This window comes from Vipera berus (assembly GCF_964194415.1).
Source record: "Vipera berus genome assembly, chromosome: W".
In the NCBI taxonomy this organism is placed as follows: Eukaryota; Metazoa; Chordata; class Lepidosauria; order Squamata; family Viperidae; genus Vipera; species Vipera berus.
In genome coordinates, this window is record NC_138210.1 from 54001735 (window position 1) to 54024711 (window position 22977).

At 38.4% G+C, this 22977-nt stretch overlaps 1 protein-coding gene across 1 annotated transcript; it reads right to left on the bottom strand.

Moving 5' to 3' along the window:
* Positions 1-1156: 1156 nt before the first annotated feature.
* LOC308676803 (synaptogyrin-4-like) lies at positions 1157-22491 on the bottom strand (the record flags this gene model as incomplete). The annotated part of the gene is made up of 5 exons (XM_081342832.1): positions 22441-22491; positions 20691-20859; positions 18894-19131; positions 16630-16766; positions 1157-1375 (listed from the first exon to the last, which is right to left on the bottom strand). The coding sequence occupies exons 2-5, from the start codon at positions 20784-20786 to the stop codon at positions 1157-1159; spliced, it is 690 nt and encodes a 229-aa protein (XP_081198958.1). The 5' UTR covers positions 20787-20859; positions 22441-22491.
* Positions 22492-22977: the final 486 nt, after the last annotated feature.

The window sequence follows — 22977 nt, forward strand, 5'->3', positions numbered from 1 at the left end:
ATGAAGGCAAGATTGCACACACAACATGCAATTTTATACAATTACTTAGAAATAAATCTCATTGAATTCAGTGTAGGAAGGAACCATTTCTAAATAGCCATACTAAATTACTATCTGTTGAAGTAACTCTCTACTATGGTTCCATAGCTGGTTTTCTTAATTTATAAAGCGAAATTTGAAATTTGTTTTGAATTGATTAGCCATTAGAAAACGATTTGGAGCTTATTTTAAGATTCAGCAGCAATTGGTAAGTTGTCTGGTTTTGGTCATTGTGAATTACCATGATTCCACAGTTGCTTCCTGTATAAAACTGATTACCTAAAAATACAACTCGATACTGTATCATTATTAGGATAGGGTAGCTGACTTTATCATTTACATTTTCCATGGAACTCCTTGCAAAAATTTGTACTTTGTGCTACACAGATACTGCCTGCAACAGCTAGTAGCCGCTTCTGTGATCACATAAACTATAAAATTGCCACGATGGTTATGGCAGCTTCACCTGACCATCTGGGATGAATCCACTGTGTTCATACTGATTTTTTTTTCTACACAATCTTACACTGTAGGAGTCATATAACCCAAATAAACAATATAGAGCATCTGAATCAGTCTGGTAGGATAAAGGCTTAATATATAGAATTCTTCATACCAGCTTCGCAATTTGCCTCTACTTGATTACCAATTGCTTATAGATGAACCACCGAATAGAGAATAGAAAATATTAGTCTCTTCCTACATGCTTGCTTTTATGTCTTAAAACAGGTTTTTAAGTATAATACCTGCACAGTGCTATATCCATTCCTGAAAATATAGCACAATACCCTGTCAACTCCACATACATTATTTTTTCCTCCTGCATGATGAACTTTTAGCGTTTTAAGACACAGGTCCCAATACATGAGCCTTAATTTGGCTTTAAGGGATAAACAAATCAGTATGTATGCCGTCCCAAGAAAGACAGAAGGATCTAGATAAACATTCAGGCTTTTGTGTATTATTATTACATACAATAACCACTTGTTATATTGTGCTTACAAATTGCTTTTCCATCCATCTTTATTTTTGCTTTGCTTCAGTAAAATCAACTTCAGACATTTTGGGGTTTTTTTTAGTAAAATGTTTATTATTTGCTACAGGGACAAATAACTGCCTAGTCATCGGTATTCATTAAGGTTAGTCGATGAGGTACAGGAGTGGATGGGTAGGAAGCTGCACCCACATTTTCTGGGAACCCCATATTATTGGGAAGAGAGGTGTTGGTGGGTGTAGAAAGGGTGGTTAGAGCAACAGATCCTTCATCCAGCGTCCGCTTATACGGCACAGGTGGCTCAGCCCACAGGTTTTTCACTGCCAGATAGGCTAGGTATCCCTATGGAAGAGAAGCGGTGTCAAGTCAGATATCTGTAGTCTTCTATTATGATAAGAAATTTGATCTTGTCTTGGGTGATGTAGGGTAATATTACTAAATATGGTATAATAATGCATAAAATATTAGCCTTTCTAAAATAATGTAAAGAAGGTTTATGGAATGATGATGTATTTAGCTTGATACGTAATATATTCTTTCAGCTGTTTTGCAACAACCACTTTGTTTCCAACAGAAATAAGTGAAATATACTGAGTTTAATCACCTTCAAATAACGAATTGAAAAAGAGAAAACATTTTGGAATAGGATTTTTAGGAGAAAACTGAGAAAACAAGTATTGGGTCCTTAATGTGATATGTATGTTTTCTGCAGTGAACAGAATATCTACAAATTAACTATTCTTCCCACTTGCAATGCAGGACAATATTTGGATAAAACTACAAATACAAATATCTACAAGCCACAAATATCCAAATATGGTTTTAAGATACCATAAATATCAAATACAGGCAATCGTTTTCCCCTACTAAATATGTGTGCTTCCTGAACCAGCAAACATTCAGAGAAACTGAGTAAAGTGAAGCCATAGAATTTAAAATAGTATCAAAATATTGATTGAATATTTGCAGATTTTTGTAAATTCCAGGACAAATTCCCATCAACAATTGGGATTTTTAGCAGGGTACTGTGTCTCAAAAAATATTAGCTTTAAGATTAAGCAGCTAGGCTAGTAGAGGATTAGAGAGGGGAAAATGCAATAGCATCTATCGCTTTAAATTGGAGGACCTGATCCTTTGAGGAAAGCAAGAACATCTTTGACTTTAGTCTGGATTGAGCCCAACCTTTCCCCCCCCTACATTATACGATAAAAGTCTCTAATTCATATACTCTGTTATGAAGTCTACGTATCAAAATAGTATCAATGACTATATGCTTATATTCTCAAGAGTCACGTACTGTATGTGGTCACAGTCATGCTGGATTTCAGTGAAAAACTAAAGCCCAAGGAGGTCCTTTGTAATACTGTAGATAGGAAGCACGGTCCTGTTATAGATAGATCTAAGATCAAATTTTCCTTGGCCACTAATTATTTGGAACCACTAAAATTACGAGTGCTCTTTACAACTGTATCTTGCAGAGCAGTAAAACTAACTGGAGTCCTTAAGAAAAAAAAATATATTCCTGGCTTCCGGTTCTGGATCGCAGCGCTGGCGGAAATGCAGGGTGATTGCTCCTCCCGCTGTCTGGTTTTCTCTCGCCGGGGGACCCCTGAAAGGGGTCGAAAGTCATCTTGGAGGGGCAACGAGCGGGGAAGAGGACCTTCCGATTGATCGCAGAAGGGCGGTAGCCCTTCCATTTGATCCGGAGCAGCTCTTCGGACCGATGGAGAAAAGATCGGCCACTCCCATGACCCATCACTAACGCCGTTTCCAGCCAAGGCCAAACTTACAGCTAAGCACTTGAAAGCACCGTGGAGGAACTCGGTGAGATCTCCCTTCTCTTTATCCCAAGTATTTTTTTTTCCTGTAAAAAGCTTTTTGAAACTGCATCCCCCTGTGAGGAGAGAGGGAAGGAAACATTTTTCCCCCACCCTCTAAAATAGTGCCGTTTGATTACTAGGGGTAATAAAACCCTGAAAAATTTAACTAAATAATTGGACTTACATCCTTCTTATATTTGGCAACCTCAAAAGTTCCTACTTTCACAGGAACTTATTTTATTTACTTGATAAAAAAAAGACAAAGAACCTAAATTGGATAAAAGCCTAGCCCTTTTTTGAAAAGGATTTTAAATACTATTGGGGACATCTTGTGGCCAAGCTTGGTACAGCAAGTGAATATCCCTGGCAAACAAGATTTGTTTACAACTTAGATCTCTCCTTGGTACTATCTAAAGATAAAAAGCTGTAACAGCTAGGAGGTGAAATTGGCTTCTAAGAACTGTGGAGGTGAACATTCAATATCTTTTGTCTAAAAAATTAGCCTCCACTAAAGCACTAGCTACAATTATTCTAGAAATGGAGGGGGACCAGCTACAAACTTCGATTGACTATAAGCTTATACTTGAAAAATCCTTGAAGCTACTGAAATAATTAATTCCAGGCTGAAAGATAAAGGCGATAGCTTGAAACTACAAACTGAAACCCAGATTCCAACTAAAGAACTTACAACTCAGAAAACAATAAAAGCAGAAGAAATCAACACTAAGACAGAGGACCTTAAGGAACAACAACATATTGAAAACTTTAACAACCAAATCTTGATTGTAACTAAAGAATCTACAACCCAAAAAGTAACAGAAACGGAAGAAAATAATACCCAAACAGAGGATGCTAAAGATCAACAAGGACAGACTATTCAAAACCTAGACAACCAAATAATATCTATAAAATTGGATATGACTTTTTACCTAAACCAGAAAAAAATTTCTTGGAAAATTGATGATTAGTTGGTCCCCTTTGATTCAAGTAACATGTACCAGAATCAAGGGAGACTTATCTGATAACTTAAAGGCTTTGGTACGGAAACCTGGTTGGCAGAAAAAGAAAGGCAGAGTTAGGTTTAAAAATGATCTACTAGAGAGACCCTAAAGGTTACTCTACTAGTAATGTGTAATGTACTAGGTTGAGAAATAGAAAATGTTTATGAAACAAAATCAGAATATATTCATGTACGTATTATGTGTACTCTAGATATTATAACTCTTTTGTAGTGAAATAAAGGAAATTTGGGTTATGGATGTTATTATGTTATTAAAGGCTAAACTGGAATACTGTAACTAAAAACTAAGAATTAGGTAAAATTTAAAAAGAGGACATGGATATGTATAAGTAAGAATAAATTGATAAATGCTTTAACTGAGCTTGTGTATTAAATTGGAAAACTAATAAAACTTGTTATAAAAAAGAGAAAAAAATATATATTCCTGAGGCCATGGAATGATAAATCATTTCATTTTCCTTGCTTTGGATATAGAGATAAGACCTGTTAGTCTAGCTGCTTATTAAAGAAACATTAACATTAACAACTACTATGATAAATCACTGAATTCCCAAATGAACACTTGGTGGACATTCCATTCCTTTTTATCATATAGGTAGAACACACACCATTCTGGACTGCTCTTAAAACTTGCACATGTTCTGCTGATGGTTCAAAATAGGCCCTTGCTCAGTCCAACCAACTTAGTGCATTAGGAACTGGGAATATGGTTCCTATTAATATTTAAGTGGACTTGATCAGATATCTGGGCTGAAACAGGGTTTGCCCTTAATTGAATATTAAAAAATAGGTATTAATATATTTTTTCAATTCCAACCAATTTATACTGAGATTCTTGTGATGAAATTAGCAAACTTTGGGGAAAAGAATCTCAATGACCCAAATCTGATGAAAAAGACTCCTGAAAAGGTTTACGTTTTAAGAGAGCTACAGAAATGCACCAGCTGAGTGATTATGTAACTTTTCTGGGCAATGATTCTGTTTCTGAGTTATTATGAGTCTCTGAGAATTATAGAATAACAGAGTTGGAAGGGACCTTGGAGATCTTCTAGTCCAACCCCTTGCTCAGGCAAGAAATCCTGTACTATTTCAGACAAATGGTTGTCCAATCTCTTAAAAACTTCCAGTGTTGGAACATTCACGACTTCTGGAGGCAGGTTGTTCCACTGATTGTTTTGTCAGGAAGTTTCTCCTTAGTTCTAGGTTGCTTCTCTCTTTGGTTAGTTTCCATCCATTGCTCTTTGTGCTGCCTTCAGGCGCTTGGAGAATAGCTTGACTCCCTCTTCTTTGTGGCAACCCCTGAGATGTCACCCCTAGTCCTTCTCTTCATTAAACTAGACATACCCATTTCCAGCAACCAGTCTTTATATGTTTTAGCCTCCAGTCCCCTAATCATCTTTGTTGCTCTTCTCTGCACTTTTTCTAGAGCCTCAACATCTTTTTTAACATTGTGGTGACCAAAACTGGATGCAGTATTCCAAGTGTGGCCTTACCAAGGCATTGTAAAGTGGTATTAACACTTCACATGATCTTGATTCTATCCCTCTGTTGATGCAACCTAGAACTGTTTTGGCCTTTTTGTGGCAGCTGCAGTACACTGCTGGCTCATATTTAAGTGATTGTCCACTAGGACTCCAAGATCCCTCTCACAGTAGAAGGTAGAATGAACTACTGAAGTGGTCTGAATACTTTCTGGCCAATGACACACAAACTATACAGTTTCACATTCAGGGTGTATGTACAATAGACAAGCAGCACCACACCCAAATATGGACCTAGAAATGCTTCATCTACCATATGTTAAATCTTGCTTAAAGTGGTAATAACTATTTGTATGTTTGGTGTTGTCCCAAGAACTGCATCTTGAAAAAAAAATTTCTTCCCATATCAGTCAGAAATCCATACATTCTGTAGGCAGTGCAATATTTTTAAAATATTACATTGTGCTGAATGGTAGACCTGTCAATGTATTATCAAGGAAAGAGGCTTTTAATAATCCATATTTGGGATACATAGTAGAGTAGAGACTACTATATCATTCTTTGTCTTAAAAGGCTGCAAGATAATGCTTAAGAATTCAGGAGAAGGTGGGAGAATGTAATTGTAAGGTCTGGGAAGAAAAATGCTAAGCTGTAGGGACTCTTAGATGGTTTGCTAAGAAAAGTGGTCTTATTCATGCATAAATTCAACTAAACAGATTTAAGGGAGTTTTAGCTGAGGTAGTGGTATTGGGAAAAAGGATTAATTCTATTTACCCAATAAAACTATACTTTTCTCCAAAAAATTATCTGTAAATCGGAAAGGGGTTTTTCCATATTACTATTAAACAAATGAGCAGAAGCTGCAATGACTCATACCATTGTTACTGAAAGGCACTGGTGACTGATTATTTGAAATATTCCTAATTAATTAATATTCCTAAAAATTAATAGAGGAGATTGTTTGCCTGCTTTTAGTAATGCCTAAATCTTGAACTTTCTCTTTCCTTTCTTTTTCAATTATCTCTTCCCGTCACTTCATCTCCAGTTTTATTTTCCCCTTTTTCTTTCCTTGCATTCCCCATACATCTATTCCTTAGTCTTTCCCCACCTTCATTCTAGCATGAGGTGGGGAGGGTTCCTTCTTTTTTATCATTTCTCCTCAGATGGAGTAGAATGTGATAGATAGATGCAGATGATTGATATTTTAAAAATAAATTGGGTATCTTATTTTACAGGCAATTAATTTTAAATCAAGAGCCAGTTTGGTGTAGTGGTTAAGGCACCAAGCTAGAAACTGGAAAACTGTTGAGTTCTAATCTGGCTTAGGCACAAAGCCAACTGGGTGACCTTGGGCCAGTCACTTTCTCTCAGCCCTAGGGAGCAGTGGCAAGCCACTTTTTGGGGGGGGGAAGTGCAACAAGAAAACTGCAGGGACTTGTCCAGGTAGTCTCTGAGAATCAGACATGATTGAACAGAAAAAAAATAATAATCAGCAGCCATTAATTAAATTTATATTAATTCTGTTTTGTATCAATTCTTCCCCTTTTTTGAGTGTGATATATGATAGGATTTTTCCTGTACTTGTTTATTTCAGTGTACTCTTCCTTGGAGTATCTTACAATTCAGGGTCATCTTCTTTGGGGGTAATTTTTTTAGACACGGGTAATTTTTTTACAATCTTGACCCTTACACTACCCTTATACTCAACTTTTGGAAAGCAGTTTATTACCACCAAGCTTTTAAAAGGGCTCTAAGGAATCCAGGAAACTATGAAAGCATAACAATCCATCTGGTTAAATTGGTGATAAAATTATAAAGTACTCAGAAAAGCACAACTTGCAGAAGAAAGATCCTCATTGCTTCTACAAAGTTCCGTCTCAATTCATTAATTTCCTGTTAATTGGGATCATCTCTCTTCATAACTGAGGGAAACTAACAAAAAATCTGCAATTTCTCTACAGTCTTTAAGACTTTGATCAAAGGTGTACTTTCTGCAAAATGTACTTAGTAAACTGGCAGAGTAAGCAGTGGGAATTAAAATGCTCTGAGCTTGGCAGAAGGTCAAGTAAGTTGTTACCAATATGGTCCCTGCTGGATGTAAAATGTATGTTAACGGTTTGGTCTGCCTGAGTTAAAGAACATCATTCATGGACTAGCCTGAGTTCTGAATTGCTTGACTTTCTTCTGTGCCAAGTTTGTAAATGAGTACTACCATTGCTTGTACATTAAGACTCCTCCTGATTTATTCTATATTTTTGATGGGAAATGTGAGTCACCCAGTTCCATAACAAATGAAGGAATAAACCTGCTTCAGAACTCATTCCTGGGCTAGTTTTCTCATTCCCAGAAATTAAAGAAACCAGATTGTAACTTTAAAGTTTTGAAACAGAAAGGAGGCATATTTTCCTCTTTGTTGTATTTCTATACTTAAAATACTAACATCCCAGAAAATTAGCTTAGTGTAGGTCAGTTTGATGTCTTCAATAAGAACCATCAACTTTAATTACCAGTCTAAAGGAATTAAGGGCCCATTTCATGGTAATGCAAAAGTATTTATGCCCTGGAAGCAATCTTTGCAGGAAACAGGTGACCTGGGTATGATTCCAATAAAAGAGAATATTGTAGCTCAGGGTTGAACTGTGGGGTCTTTGGTGCTCTCTGAGTTTGTTTTTATTCATTATCAGCACTGACAATGTTCCCTAGTTTGATAATGAAACATCTGCAAGAAAACAATGAAGCTCAGAGATCACCAGGGACATCTAAGTATGGTAGTACACAAAATTACAAGGAAAGCCAACAAACAATGGAAGATACAGAAACAGCAGAAAGCAAATAGTAACAGAAAATGTATATTATTTCAATACACAAACATGAGGTATCTTGTGTAAGCTTCTGACAAAATCTGAGAATAGTGCAGGGGTACAGAACCTGTGGTGTTCTAAATGTCACTTAACTACAACTCCCATCTCCCTTCTCTATTAATAATCAGCCATTCTAGTGAAGGCTGTGTAGGAAACCTGTCATATTTCCACCTTAGGCTCACATAAAATGGCGCAGGTCTGGCTCAGGGCAGAGATAAGTTTCGTTTCTGTTCATAAGTTGTGTTTTACCAAAAATCAGATGACCTTGCTACGTGCAGACGGACACCCCCGTTGGAACACGTACAAGAAAGTAACAAGAACAAAGACATTCCATACAGATATGTAGCTGATTTATAACCTTTAGATAATTGCTTAGTGCATGGCTGAGATGTAACCATTCGTAATCTTAAGATAACTGCTTCATGAATAGCTGAACGCTTAGATAATTGTTTGTTGCTAATTGCTTGTTGCTGATGCGTTGCTGGTATCTCAATAAAAGAGAGCTTGGGACTTCGGTCTGAGCCCTCATCCCGAGAAAGCTCAGACACGTGTCCTCATTCATCGGCAAGTTCATGAGGAGCCCGCAGGGTGCGAAAAAACCCACAACTGGTGACCCCGACGTGATTCTGCGGAATACGTCTTCAGCCGTCATTCACCCGATGGTGGCCGTGCTCAACCTGGCTGTTCACTAGCAGCAGGTTCCCAGCAACAGGTTCCCAGCAACCCGGCTGCTTCAAGCAACGGGTTCCCAGCATCCCGACGTGATCTGCTGCGAGTGGATACGTCTCTGACGGTCTCCATACTCATCGCCTGGAATAGGCTGTGCACACGATCTCGCCTCGTGAAGACGACGATCCATTCGTGAGTATGGGGAACAAATTTTCTAAGCAACAGGCAGCGCACCTGAAAGAGCTTGAGGAAATAGTCAGAACTTCTAATATTTTACTTAAAAGTAGTGGCAAACAATTACCAGCAGTTTCAAAAAAGGAGTTGATTGCTTTAATGGAATATATTTGGGAAAATACTCCGGCTTATCCGGAAAAGGGCTCGTTGAAAACAGGGACTTGGAGAAAAATTGGAGAATGGCTCCACGAACCTCCTCGAGCACCTCCAAAAATGTTAACAGCCTGGCAAGTCTTAATGGAAAGTTTGTGGATTCACGAAAAGGGACTTAAAGAAGCCTTTTCCGTTTCTCCGGCTCCCCCTCCTTATGAGGAACCTACTCAGCCGGGAGAAACTAAGCAGGGCACCTCAGCTGCGGCTCCCAGTGCCCCTCAGGCTCAGCCAGAAGCAATTAACAATTATCCTAAGAAGGAATGGTGGCAAATTCTGTTAGACAAGCTGCCTGATCAGGACAGCTAACATTGGGAGATTTGTCTTGCTATCCAGTAAACATCTAACCAGCCCTGGCAGCTGGAGGAACTGGAAGTCCATTGCACACATGATACTGACACCTTCACAATATGTAGTTTGGGAATCTGAGTATAAAAAAGAAATAGAAAAAAAAAATTCTTGCTGGATTACCTCAAGGGGTAGATAGGGATCAATTATTTGGCACAGGACAGTTCGTTACAAATGACCAACAGGCTCAAAGCCCAAGGGAGGCTTTTAATTTGATACAGGAAGGGGCTTTAGCAGCTTTCCGCAAGATATCCTCAGGGAAAAGCTAAAATGTCTTTTGCAAAGGTTTATCAAGGTCCCAATCAGGCTTATTCAGACTTTGTGGATAGACTGCAGGAAGAAATAACAAGGCAAATAGACAATGAATATGCCCGAAATGAACTCCTGTTAAAATTGGCTTATGAAAATGCTAATGAAGACTGTAAAAAATTGTTAAAATCGATTATTGCCATGCCAAATGCCACTTTTGCTGATTATTTAAACGCATGTCTCACAATCTTGGCGACCAAATGTGGGGCTTGAAAGAGCCTCTTGGGGCGAGCTGTTCTCAGTAAAGTCCAGGGGCGCGCCTGTTGATTTCAACTGCCTGGAGTTGTCTGAGATCTAGCTTCCCATTAAATTGATAACTTTGGTCTACCAAATCAAAGAATAGGAAAGTAGTTGTTGTTGTAAACCTAAAGAAAAGAAAAATCAAAGAAATAAAACCAAGTTTTTCTTCTATCTTTTTCTTTTAATCTAGCTTTTTGGACTATTGTTTTGGCCTATAACCCCAAATTGATATGTGTGTTTTGTTTTCTTTTATATATATATATATATATATATATATATATATATATATATATATATATATATATATATATATATATATATATATATATATATATATATATATATATATATATATATATATATATATACATATATATATATATGGACATTTGGAACATTAGGCTTGGACTTGGAATGGTGAGAAAAATAGGAGATGGTTAAAGGGCCCTATAGAAACCATGTTCGGTTGGAATCAACTCATGATTTTTCTCACCTCTCGTAGGACAAGCCATATGTCTAAATAAATGTTGTTTTAATAGTATCTGTGTATATATGTCTGTCTGTGTTGTTCTGTGTTCTTTCCAAGACTTGTAAGAGGGTCAAAATCCTCTCTGATAACACCAAACAAAAAGGCCTTATTTAACAATGTATGGTTTGTCTGGAGAAAGTATGAAATGGAATTTTTGTATGTGAAATTGTTTATGCAAGCAGTCAGAATGGAAGTGAATGAGTTAATTTGCTGATATGTAAATGTGAGTGTGTTAGCCCTCAAATCCACCTACCACCCACCACCCCGTCCCAGGCTGTGCAAGGAACAGTAAACTACAGATTTTATTGTTGTAAAAGCCATGGATGATGTGTGAGAGAAAATGCATGTAAAGGAGAGCAAACTATTTTTTTTTTGTGGTGAGATTTTTGTAAAGTTTCTTTTACTCCCCCCCAACCCTGCTCTGTTACTTTAAGAGTGAGAAAGGGAGAGACAGCCAGAAGAAGGGGGGGTGGCTGGTCCTTTTAACCATTTTTTTTTCTCTGCTTAGAATTCCAGTCTGAGAAAGGGGGGTGGATGTGAAACTTGATGCCTACTCTTACAGTTTCAGCTTGCAATTTTTTTTTACTCGAAAGAGGAGAGATTAATTGTTGGACAAGTTTTTGGAAATCTTTGAGTTTTAGTTAAACATCACCCAAATGAAATTACTCTGATCTTTTTGTGGAGTTGTTTTTTGTTTGTTTTTTTCTTTTTGATGTTTTTGTGTCTATGTGCAGGACACATTGATGGAAGGTGATATCTGGGAGAATTTCCCTCCCTTAATCAGCACTAACCTGTGGATTTTATGCCTTACAACAGGCTCTGAGATTGTTAATACAGGAAAGGAGGAACATATACACTGACTCCAAATATGATTATTGAATCTTCAATACTTTTGGAGAAGAGAAATGTAGAGGATTGATTAATAGCTAAGGAAAACAGTTGGCTCATGCAAAAGTTGATAGAAGGTGGAAGCAGAAAAGACAGAAGTTAGGCCAGAATGGCAGAAGGGCAGTGAATGAATGGATATAAAAGGGAGAAACAGACAAGTGGTTTTTAAGTTGGTTTGCACAGATTTGTGAATTGCATACATGAATTGTATGCCTTAACACAAGCCTTAGAATGCTGAAGGAACAAGAATGTACTATAGAAATATGGATAGGGAGAAACATGGGAAGTAGTAGAAAGTGAGAGGTAGATGTTGCATGATGGGAGTCGAATGTTGCTATTGTTTAACCAATTGAAAATTTTGGAGTGGATTCATTTATCCCATACGCCCAAAGTTTCTGTTTTAACCAGAGAAGCACAATTGGCTCAATTGATTTTTAAAATTCATCACCGAACGAAAGCCTTGATTGGGCTGGAGATAGACACTCTTTTTGTGCCTATGTCTTTGCAAATTTGGGAATCATTTTTTCAAACCTCGAGTGAATTACAATTTTCCTTAGCTGATTGGCATGGCAAGGTTTCTTGCCACCCACCACCCGATTATCGTTTGCAAATTGTTCGCACTGTACCCATTGACTGGTTGTCACCCTTGTCTCCTCACCCTCTACATTCGGCTGTTACAGTTTTTGCAGATGGGAGCAAGGAGTGTGGCGCCTGTGCCTGGTTGGAAAATGGTCAATGGAGAACCAAGCAAACAACACCCCAACGGCCAGCTCAAAAAGCTGAACTGGCTGCTTCAATTTTGGCTTGTCAACTTTTTTCCTTTCAACCTTTGAATCTTATTGTGGATAGCTTTTATGTTTATCACACAATTCAAGTGATTTATGGATCTTATTTAACCCCATCCATTCAACCAGATTTGTTACAACTTTTTTTAACCTTGCAAAATTTGCTTTTTGAACGCCAACATCCTATTTTTGTTGCTCACATTCATAGTCATCAGCCTTTTCCAGGTTTTTTGCAAGAGGGAAACAATGTTGCAGATCAGGCTGCCTCCGGACCTTCAGCCTGTTCTTTGCAACCCCTCACCCCCTGGGAAAGTCATTCATATTTCCATCAAAATTCCAAAGCTTTGCAAAAGCAGTTTGGCATCACCGCTGCAGAAGTAATTGCAATTTGCCAGCAGTGCCCAACCTGCAGCAAACAAGCAACTGCAATCCCTATGGGTGTCAATCCCAGGGGATTGGAGCCTTGCCAAATTTGGCAAATGGATGTCACACAATATGCACCATTTGCCCCATGGAAGTATTTGCATGTTTCAATTGATACCTTTTCAGGATTCATCATGGCTACCCCCCAAAGGGGAGAAGCCACCAAACATGTCATTAATCATTGTATTCGGACTTTTGCAGTGCTGGGATGTCCAAAAGAACTCAAAACAGATAATGGCCCTGCTTATAGCAGTCAAGCCATGGCAGAATTTTGTCATCATTGGCAAATCACACACAAATTTGGAATTCCATATAATAGCCAAGGCCAAGCCTTGGTGGAAAGAGCTAACCAAACCTTGAAACATGCTTTAGATCGCTATAAAAATCAGAACGGGGGAAAACGAAACCCCAACCTCCCAGCAGTGCAAGAAATTCTTAACCTTTGCCTCTACACTCTGAACTTTTCAAACTTGACTGGCCATCCCTTAACCACAGCTGCAGAGCGGCATTTTTCTTCTTCTTCTTCTTCAGATCTCCCTAAGCCACAGGTTTGGTACCGACAACTTCCAGACCTGACTTGGCAAGGCCCCGCAGACCTTATCACCTGGGGCAGAGGCTACGCAGCTGTTCAACTGCCAGACAAAGTGCTGTGGATCCCCAGTCGTCATGTTCGCCCATATCATGCCTCCACAAAAACAACTATGGACCCGCTAAAGACAACAATATGGTTTGTGACTCTTATCGGTTTTTCATTAACATTACCAACTCATACGACCACGGTGCTTCAGACTAAAGGACAATGTGAACTTTGCATGGCAACCACCAAACAAGGCACCCTCATAACTAGAACATTGATTTTTCACACTCACCTATTCACCTATCTTGCAAAACCACACTTTCACATCAATGCACCTATAATGGTACATCATACTCCATCTGTACTGATGCTGGTAAGATTCAATGTTTCAATCCAAAGGGACCCACTCATCGATACACAATTAAAATTGAAGCAGGGTCAGCTCTCCTGGTTAGTCATGATTTTTATAACAAAGAGGTTTCTCAATCTGTCATCTTTGATGCGTGCAGAGCCATGGACGAAGGGGCCAGTACATGCGGATCCTTAGAATGGCGGCGAACTTACTCCAACAATGAAAAATATCTATGCGCCCGACGCTCCGACTACCGTGACTCTTGCGGCAGAGGCACCTATTGTGGGGACTGGAAATGTGTGGATTTTCAGTCCCGAGGAATGACTGTCCATCCAGATACCATACCCAGGTATAATCAGCATAAGACACTTTATATTACCAGGTTGCCAGCAAACTCCTCCTGCCACCGGCATAATTGCAACTTAATAAATTTGACATTCCCGGTCCCACAAAATTGGTTGGGATCGCATTCCTGGAAAGGGGTCAACAATCAATATGGGCTAGGTATCGACGGAACAGGCTCAGACCCCAGTGTAATCTTAACAATCCAGATTATTCAGCACAATTTAGATCCCCTTAGTCAGTCACTTTTTCATTCTTATTATCAAGAAAGCCAACAAATGGAGGGGTTGGTACTTCCCCCTAGAGCTCACAACATGTTTTTGGCCTTGGCAGAAACTATTGCAAAGGAGCTCACGGTACAAAATTGTTTTGTGTGTGGGGGCACTAACATGGGTGATCAATGGCCATGGGAAGCCCATGAACTCAATTACACTCAAATGTTAGAAAATCAGGCCAATTACACCTTTAATCAGAAAGGACAAGAAATTTGGGCTATAACTACCAAATTGGTAGGCAACATTTGTTACCAACGTAAAAAGACTGATTTTCGCCATAGTAACGTGGGCTCATTAAGATGCAAAGGGACTTGGGAGAACAATACTTGGTGGTCAGGTTCTTCGGACTCACAGCCCAACAACGCATTGGCACAAATGACAAACATGGCCTTCCTGTTAGATCCAGAAAACAACACCTTGCAATGGAAAGCTCCTACCGGCCTATATTGGATTTGTGGACGTTTTGCTTATAATTTTCTCCCCAAGGACTGGTATGGTTCTTGTGTTCTAGGAGCCATCAGGCCTAGCTTTTTCCTTTTGCCCCTCCGACAGCGACAAGTGTTGGGTGTTCCAGTTTATGAAGAAATTGGTAACATCCGTAGTGAACGAGACACAAAAAACATTCATCGGGGTGTTTGGAAGGACAATGAATGGCCCCCCGACCGTATAATCCATTATTATGGACCTGCAACTTGGGCAGAAGATGGGACCTATGGCTATAGGACCCCAATTTACTTACTCAATCGTCTGATTCGGCTGCAAGCAGTTGTAGAAATTGTCACTACTGAAACAGTTTCAGCCATGACCCATTTAGCAAAAGAAAGTGCTAAATCAAGAACTTACATTATGCAAAATCGATTGGCCCTGGACTATCTCTTAGCTAAAGAAGGGGGGGTATGTGGAAAATTTAATCTTACAAATTGTTGTATTGAAATTGATGACAGTGGGAAAGTGATTCAGGAGATCACAGATAGAATGGTTAAAGTAGCTCATGTTCCTGTTCAAACATGGAATGGTTTTAACTTTCAGGAATTATTTGGCTCCTGGTTTCCCAAATTACCTGGTTTGCAAGCTACTGTAGCTTTAATTAGTATGATTGCTTTAGGATGTATTATTTTGCCTTGTATTTTACCTATTTTTGTTAGAACTATTTCTAATAGCATTTCATTTATAGCAGAGCAACGTGCCATCAAGCATGTAAATGCCTTGTGGGAAAAGAAATATCAGTTATTGCCTCTAGAAGACCTTGAGTCAAATACTACAGACCGTGCCATTGAAAAGGCGTCCTTCGTATTAGACACAGATGGCGAGGAGGGCCAAAAGAAAGCCTTATGCTTATCACCGGAATGCACCACATCTCTGTCCTACTGAGCCCTTTGGGTCAAAAAACAAAAAGGGAGGAGATGTAGGAAACCTGTCATATTTCCACCTTAGGCTCACATAAAATGGCGCAGGTCTGGCTCAGGGCAGAGATAAGTTTCGTTTCTGTTCATAAGTTGTGTTTTACCAAAAATCAGATGACCTTGCTACGTGCAGACGGACACCCCCGTTGGAACACGTACAAGAAAGTAACAAGAACAAAGACATTCCATACAGATATGTAGCTGATTTATAACCTTTAGATAATTGCTTAGTGCATGGCTGAGATGTAACCATTCGTAATCTTAAGATAACTGCTTCATGAATAGCTGAACGCTTAGATAATTGTTTGTTGCTAATTGCTTGTTGCTGATGCGTTGCTGGTATCTCAATAAAAGAGAGCTTGGGACTTCGGTCTGAGCCCTCATCCCGAGAAAGCTCAGACACGTGTCCTCATTCATCGGCAAGTTCATGAGGAGCCCGCAGGGTGCGAAAAAACCCACAAGGCTGCTACAAAATTGTAGTTCAGTGGTATCTGCGGAATCATAAGATAATTAGGTTTATAATATATTGTCTATTTGGCAACCACTCCAAATCTAAATGATACATAGGAGCCTTAGTTTGATTTAGCTCAGTCAGATACATTCTTTTGAAATGTACATTGTAGCAGTACATTTAAGAAATGGATCAAATACATATATTTTGCATGCTGAACCAAACATTTACAATTTAAAAAATAATTTCATTGAAAAGTAAACACCTTCCATTATGGTGTTTACCATCTGATTTAATGATATATGCTTCCTTAAGGCAGTTCATTTGGATTTAATAAGGTGAAATTATCTTTGTGGCTAATGATACTCTGCAGGGATGTACTCTGCTTCCATGGCAGACTCATTCTGAAATAATAATGGATGTACTTGACTGACTCACCCAGCATGGAACAGAAAGGAAGGCAAAGGCAATGCTAGCCCGTGCAGCACTAGTTCCCAGCAGGTAGGAGTGAGTTGACCGGTTCCACTGATTGGCTAGGATACAGAATCCAATAAACCACAGGCATGTCCATGTCACTGAGGAAAGAAGACGACTAAGAATGAGACACAAACAAATAAGTTGTATGTTAGCATAAGCCCTATGAGACCCACTGCTGTATCTGGGAAAAAAACCCAGTATTTTCATTTTTTAAAATTCCTTGTCATATCCTGTATAAGGACACTTCTAGACCACTAGTACTTAAAATGTATTGGATATTAGATTTTTTTATGTTGGTACTGTAAGAAATTTGAGGATTCTTTAACTCTTATAATTTGGACTTGTGCAACAATAGCTTTGTTTCAGTTTCAAGCCAGCACATATTAAAATAATTTTGGAATAAATTATTCCAAAATTATTTAAATAAGATTTGATTGATAGAAGCTGAACTATATTCTTTAAATAAGAAAATACTTTATGAAAAGTTTGGGTTCATTCATAAAGATATTATATAAAGGACTACTGTCAACTCATCCTCCTATTAAGGAATTGAATCAGGATCTGTAATCTATTTTTGAAACATTTTCTGTTCTAAAAATGAAGATAATATATCACTTAGTGGTACAGATTTAATAAGTGTACTGCTCTTCACTATCCAGCCCCAGAACAACTCCTTAGTGTAAAAGATAGTGTAATAGTGAAAGATATATAGTATACATATTTAAAAAAGTGATTACAGGTAGTCCTCAACTTACAACCACAACTGAGCCCAGAATTCTAGTCATAAGTTGTTGCAGTTGTTAAGAAAATTACCATGTGACCTGACTCAATTTCACAACTGGTTTTACAATGGTTGTTAAGTGAGTCACTGTGGCTGTTAAGCAAATCAAGTGATTGTTAAAAAAACCCCACATAATCATTAAGTGAATCAAGCATATCTAATGGGCATTTTTTGCCGTTTTCTGCTAGAAAACCGCAAAAAACATTGCAAATTGCACTCATGTATTTGTGGAACGCTGTAACTGGTCTAATTCTGAGCTGGTTGCCAAGCACCTGAAATGTGACACAAGGAGGGGGTGTGGCAGTCCGAACTTCAAGGATGGATCAAAAGTAGTTTTCAAATCCCTCATAACTTCAAATGTTAAGCAACTGGTCATTAAGTAATGAGCAAACTGTATGGTGATCCAAGTTGTTGACTCTTAGCAACCATATTAAAAAAAATGTCCATAGTGGTCAGTCCCTAATATGGTCTTTAAAGTGTTTCATCAGTGCACCCACTGATGATTGAGTCCATCCAGCTTACTGCTGGTCATCCTCTTCTTCTCTTTCCTTCCACCTTTCCCAACACTAGAGCCTTCTCTAGGGAGCTAGGTCTTATAATCTAAATAATGTAGTTAACCCTTTGTAAATATTAATAAGAAAGTGTACACCATCAGTCAGGTCAATAAATAAACTTGGGGGGAGAAAAAGAAAGCAGTGTGAAATAGCTAAAAGAGCAGAAAACAAGATAAAAAAATAAAGTGCCCTAAAACTGCAAAGTGGGCAGAGCAAAACAGTTTCTATCTCTTCTTTCCACAATTATTGACTCTGTACTGTTGCCTCATTAAGAAAAAGAAGCCTTTAGCTTCTCAAAGAACTCTATATATAATTATCAGACATATTAAAAACAATAAAGGCAACAAACAGCAATAAAATAATTACAGTGGGCCCCAAATTTTTTGATTTTTTTTTATAGAAGATCCGCATGGAAGAGAACTTATTTTGCCTGGAAACAAGGTACAAAGCCTAGAAATGTGCCCATTTTCATCACTGCTTATTGTCAATACAAATAATAAAGGAACCCAAAGAAGGGCCTCTGAAACAAATTTCAATAGCTGGATAGATTCACATGGAAGATCAGCAATAGTATAATCACAACATGGTCAAATGTAGATCAAATCTAACAGCAGTTGGATTGTAAAATAAGGTTGACATTTTCATGTTGATAGAACTTGTGATTTCAAGGGGGAGAGGTGGTTGGGAGACATCACGACTGTAATTGCTTGTTATCTGGAGGGATAGTATAGGAGTGAGAAAATATGAAAACAATTTTCAAAAACAATTTTGATAAGACTTATAAATATTTAGAATATTGGGGTTCTCAGGCATCAGCTATCTGCTAATTATTGTTAAATATTGAAATTTAACACTATGATTATTTTCAAAATAACAAAAAAGTTACTCACTAGAGAAAGTAACATCCAGTACAAGGATAGCATACTTGAACTTGTGATTAGTAATGCAAGTATCATAGACATCGCAGCCTAAAAAGAGGAGACACTGGAGAAAAGAAAGTACACCAACTGTGATGCCAAAGCAGCAGGCTGCCCCATTATCATTAAAAATACAATGTAGCTGGGAAGAGGTTGTCAAGTTTTGATATCCTTCAGCCACCAAGGAGGCAAATATTACCAGAGAGAACACCTGAGGCAAGAGAAAGAAATGGACATGTTAAATACAAATGTTTGAATACTATGTGCATTACATGGAATACATTTTTTGCAATCAACTCTTGTAACTAATCCAAACATTCTTTTGAATCTGCAATGAGACAGACAGGAAAAATCAACCTGATCATTCACTTCTTCTACAGCCAACATAAGGAGCAGGTCAGAGCGTTACCTCTGCCCCAAAGGATATACATACTGTCTAAAGCACAGCTAAAACAAGGAAGAAAAACAATGGTGGAAAATAATTTTCCAAGTAGTCCACCAAGCTGCTATTCATCTGAATTTTCTATGGACACAGAGGCACATAATTATCTCATCTCTTTCTCAAGACAAGCAACTCAATAAAAAGCTTGTGAATAACTCAGGAAATTGGAGACATGAGCCCATGTTGAACAATACTCATATGCAAGAACAGACTGCATGCAGCTTACATGCCTTTGGTATATATGTCAAGGCTAACCCTTGAAGATCTCCATAGATTTGATAGGAATTTGTTAGCATCTTGCGCTTTAATGTTCTCTATATTTAAGATATTTCATCAGACATTAATCTTATTCAAATCATCATTTGTGGCTTTGAACTTAATAGCTTGATCGTTAATTAAAAAACCAAAATAACAAACCTTATTTTACAAGTACTGTAGTACAGAAGTGAGGTACTCACATTTGTATACAAAATGGTTACACTAGGTGAAAATAGTATAAGACATATGTAATTATTATTCAGATAATAGAATTTGGGATGTGGACCCAAATGCTAGGAAAACTAGAAGACAGGCAGGTCAGCTTCCTAGAAGGAAAGTCAATGAAGAAGCTAGCAGGAATTCAGAAGCTGCTCCCACTCTCACTTCTTTTCTGCCTACCCTTGGCCATTCTGTTTCTTGTTTTAGTAAGGAAATATCTCTGAAATGACCCAATGGGTGACAGGTTATCTACCTGTTTATAAAGCAAAGGACTGGATTATATTTGAGAATAAAAACATTGTGTTTATTGCTTATATAGTACAACCTAATCTAATAATGTATGTTGTCATAGCCTCTTTTTGATTCCTAATTATAATTGTAGAACACTATGAAAGAATTCTGAAGTTAAAACTGCTTCAGAGACTATAGGTAAAGGTAAAGGTAAAGGTTCCCCCGCACATGCGTGCTAGTCGTTTCCGACTCCAGGGGCCGGTGCTCATCTCCGTTTCAAAGCCGAAGAGCCAGCGCTTGTCCAAGGACATCTCCGTGGTCATGTGGCCGGCATGACTAGACGCCAAAGGCGCACGGAACGCTGTTACCTTCCCACCTTAGTGGTCCCTATTTTTCTACTTGCATTTTTACGTGCTTTCGAACTGCTAGGTTGGCAGAAGCTGGGACGAATAACAGGCGCTCACTCTGTTACGCGGCACTCGGGATTTGACCCGCCAAACTGCCGACCTTCTGATCGACAAGCTCAGCGTCCTAACCCACTGAGCCACTGCGTCCCTTTCAGAGACTATATGTGATCCCAAATATAGAAGCCATGATTAAGTACTGTTATTTTGTCTCACCCCTGCTAGTGTTCTAGCAACAATCTGAGGTTGTATGAAGAAGTGCACCATGTCATGGTCTGAAAGGTCCCGCAAGACTGAAGTCATTTTTCTCATCCTGTAGTTGTCTTTTTATCATTAGAACAAAGTTGAATCTGGAAACTTGCTGTAAATTGAAGCTGACAAACATCTGGATTTTAAGAAGATAATACAAATATTGCTAGGATTGCATCTACCAACACTGAACATTTAAAAAAAGAATATAGAGTTGTTTTTTCAGAGTGCTGTTTCTGCCTTAGCACAGCCTGACAAGTCTTAGGCTACTAGGCATGTGAAAGGCAGCCAACAAAATTGTGATTATGAAATATTTGAAGCACTGTATAGAATTTTCCATTATCTTTTAAGATAGCATTTAGTGAATGATAGCCATACTTCTGATATATGAGTTTTACAATATAATTTTATTTAGGCAGCTACACTTTTGTTACCATCACTCCAAGATAAGCTTCAGAGCTTCAGTTAGATGATGAGTTCATGCATTTTTTGAGTGCATAGTTAAATATCATTTTTCAGCTCATATTTACATTTCTTAGTGGAAAACAGGGCTAACATCAGTCAGCACCCCAGTGATGGAGCACAATCAAATACTGCTCAAAAGGTGTTATTTACGTAGTATGCTTTTTCATTTTGTTCTTAGAATCTAATTTCATGGTAAATATTTCAAATCTGGTTAGTTTTGTCTGAAAAAATTATATACAAAAAAGTTTTACTATTCAAATGTCTTGAGTTACTCCCTTCAGAGAAATAACTTACCTATTTGGTTGTACAGATTTACTTCTGTACAGCAAATAAGAAATTGATCTATTATTTTAAATTCCATATTTAAATGCAGCCCTAAACCCATTCCTTTGATTTCTTTTCCTACCTGAGAACCACTGAAAAGCAATGGCTACAGTGTTAGCGCAGAGGATCTGGACTGAATCTCTGCTCAGTCAAACTTGTTGGGCAATTTTAATCTAGGTACTGTTTTTGTGCTGCTAGAATAAAATAAGGGAAAAGGAAAACTGTAGCCTCTGATTTCTTAAGAAGGATCCACTTAAAATGCAATTAAATATATTAAAGTAAGTTGCTTCCTCATGGTAATTATACTGTTTTGTGTTCCTCACTATGGCTACATATATTCTTTGCCTTGAAGAAAGTATTGTAACAAAGAACCCAAACTGTGTCCCTTATTTTTTAATTTAGTCTCCTTTCCTCAGCCTGGAGTTGGCTTCAATTCTCAATCCCTACTTTATTCTCTACACATGAATATGGCAGATGGGAGAAAGCTAAAAGCTCAAATTAATCTCTGCTCAGTCAAACTTGCTGGGTAATTTTAATCTAGGCACTGTTTTTGTGCTGCTAGAATAAAATAAGGGAAAAGGAAAACTGTAGCCTGATTCCTTAAGGATCCACTTAAAATGCCATTAAATGTATTAAAATAAGTTGCTCCCTCATGGTAATTATATTGTTTTGTGTTTTTCAATATTCAACTATGGCTACATTTTTTTTTTAATTTAGTCTTCTTTCCTCAGCCTGGAGGAATCCCTACTTTATTCTCTACACATGAATAGGGACAACACATCTTGAAAATGGCAGATGGGAGAAAGCTAAGAAGCTCAACACTGTAAGGGACTGCACGATAAAGCCTACTCAGAAATGAAGGACTCAGCGCTTTACATTTTCCTGATCATCCTAGAACATCTTGGGAGCCCCCTCTTTCCTCACTTACCCCTTGGGGAAAGTGAGGGAATGAAGCTTTTCCCGCCTTTTCGATCCCGTCACGTGCCCGTGGAGGGAGGGGGGGAAAGCGCTTGAGAGAACTCGAAGCCTGAATGGTCGGGAGAGCTGCCAGTGCCTCTTTTCGAACGCTGGAGCGTTCAACAGGGCAGTTGGAAACGAATGTTGGGGGCGGGAGTTAGAATGACGCCGGGGAGGATTCTATAGAATCCCGCGTGCGCGGAGGAGAAACTGAAGTCGTCTTTCGCCGGTCCAAACAAGGAGAAATTAAGCTGTAGTGCGCATGCGCATCATATTAAAACCGAACGGATTAGAAAGAATTTCCGATACTATGGAATTCTTTTGATTGTTGCAAGCGCCCCGCGGTTTGGCCATAGAGACAGGACAGGAAAATGGGATAGAGCAACAAACTCAGCTTCTCTTAAATCGAAATGTTTTCAGTAGTTCCCATTGAGTAAAAAAACGAATGATGCAGAACGGCTCCATGCTGACCCTTAACGGTATTTTGCAGAGGCTGAATCGGAACAGA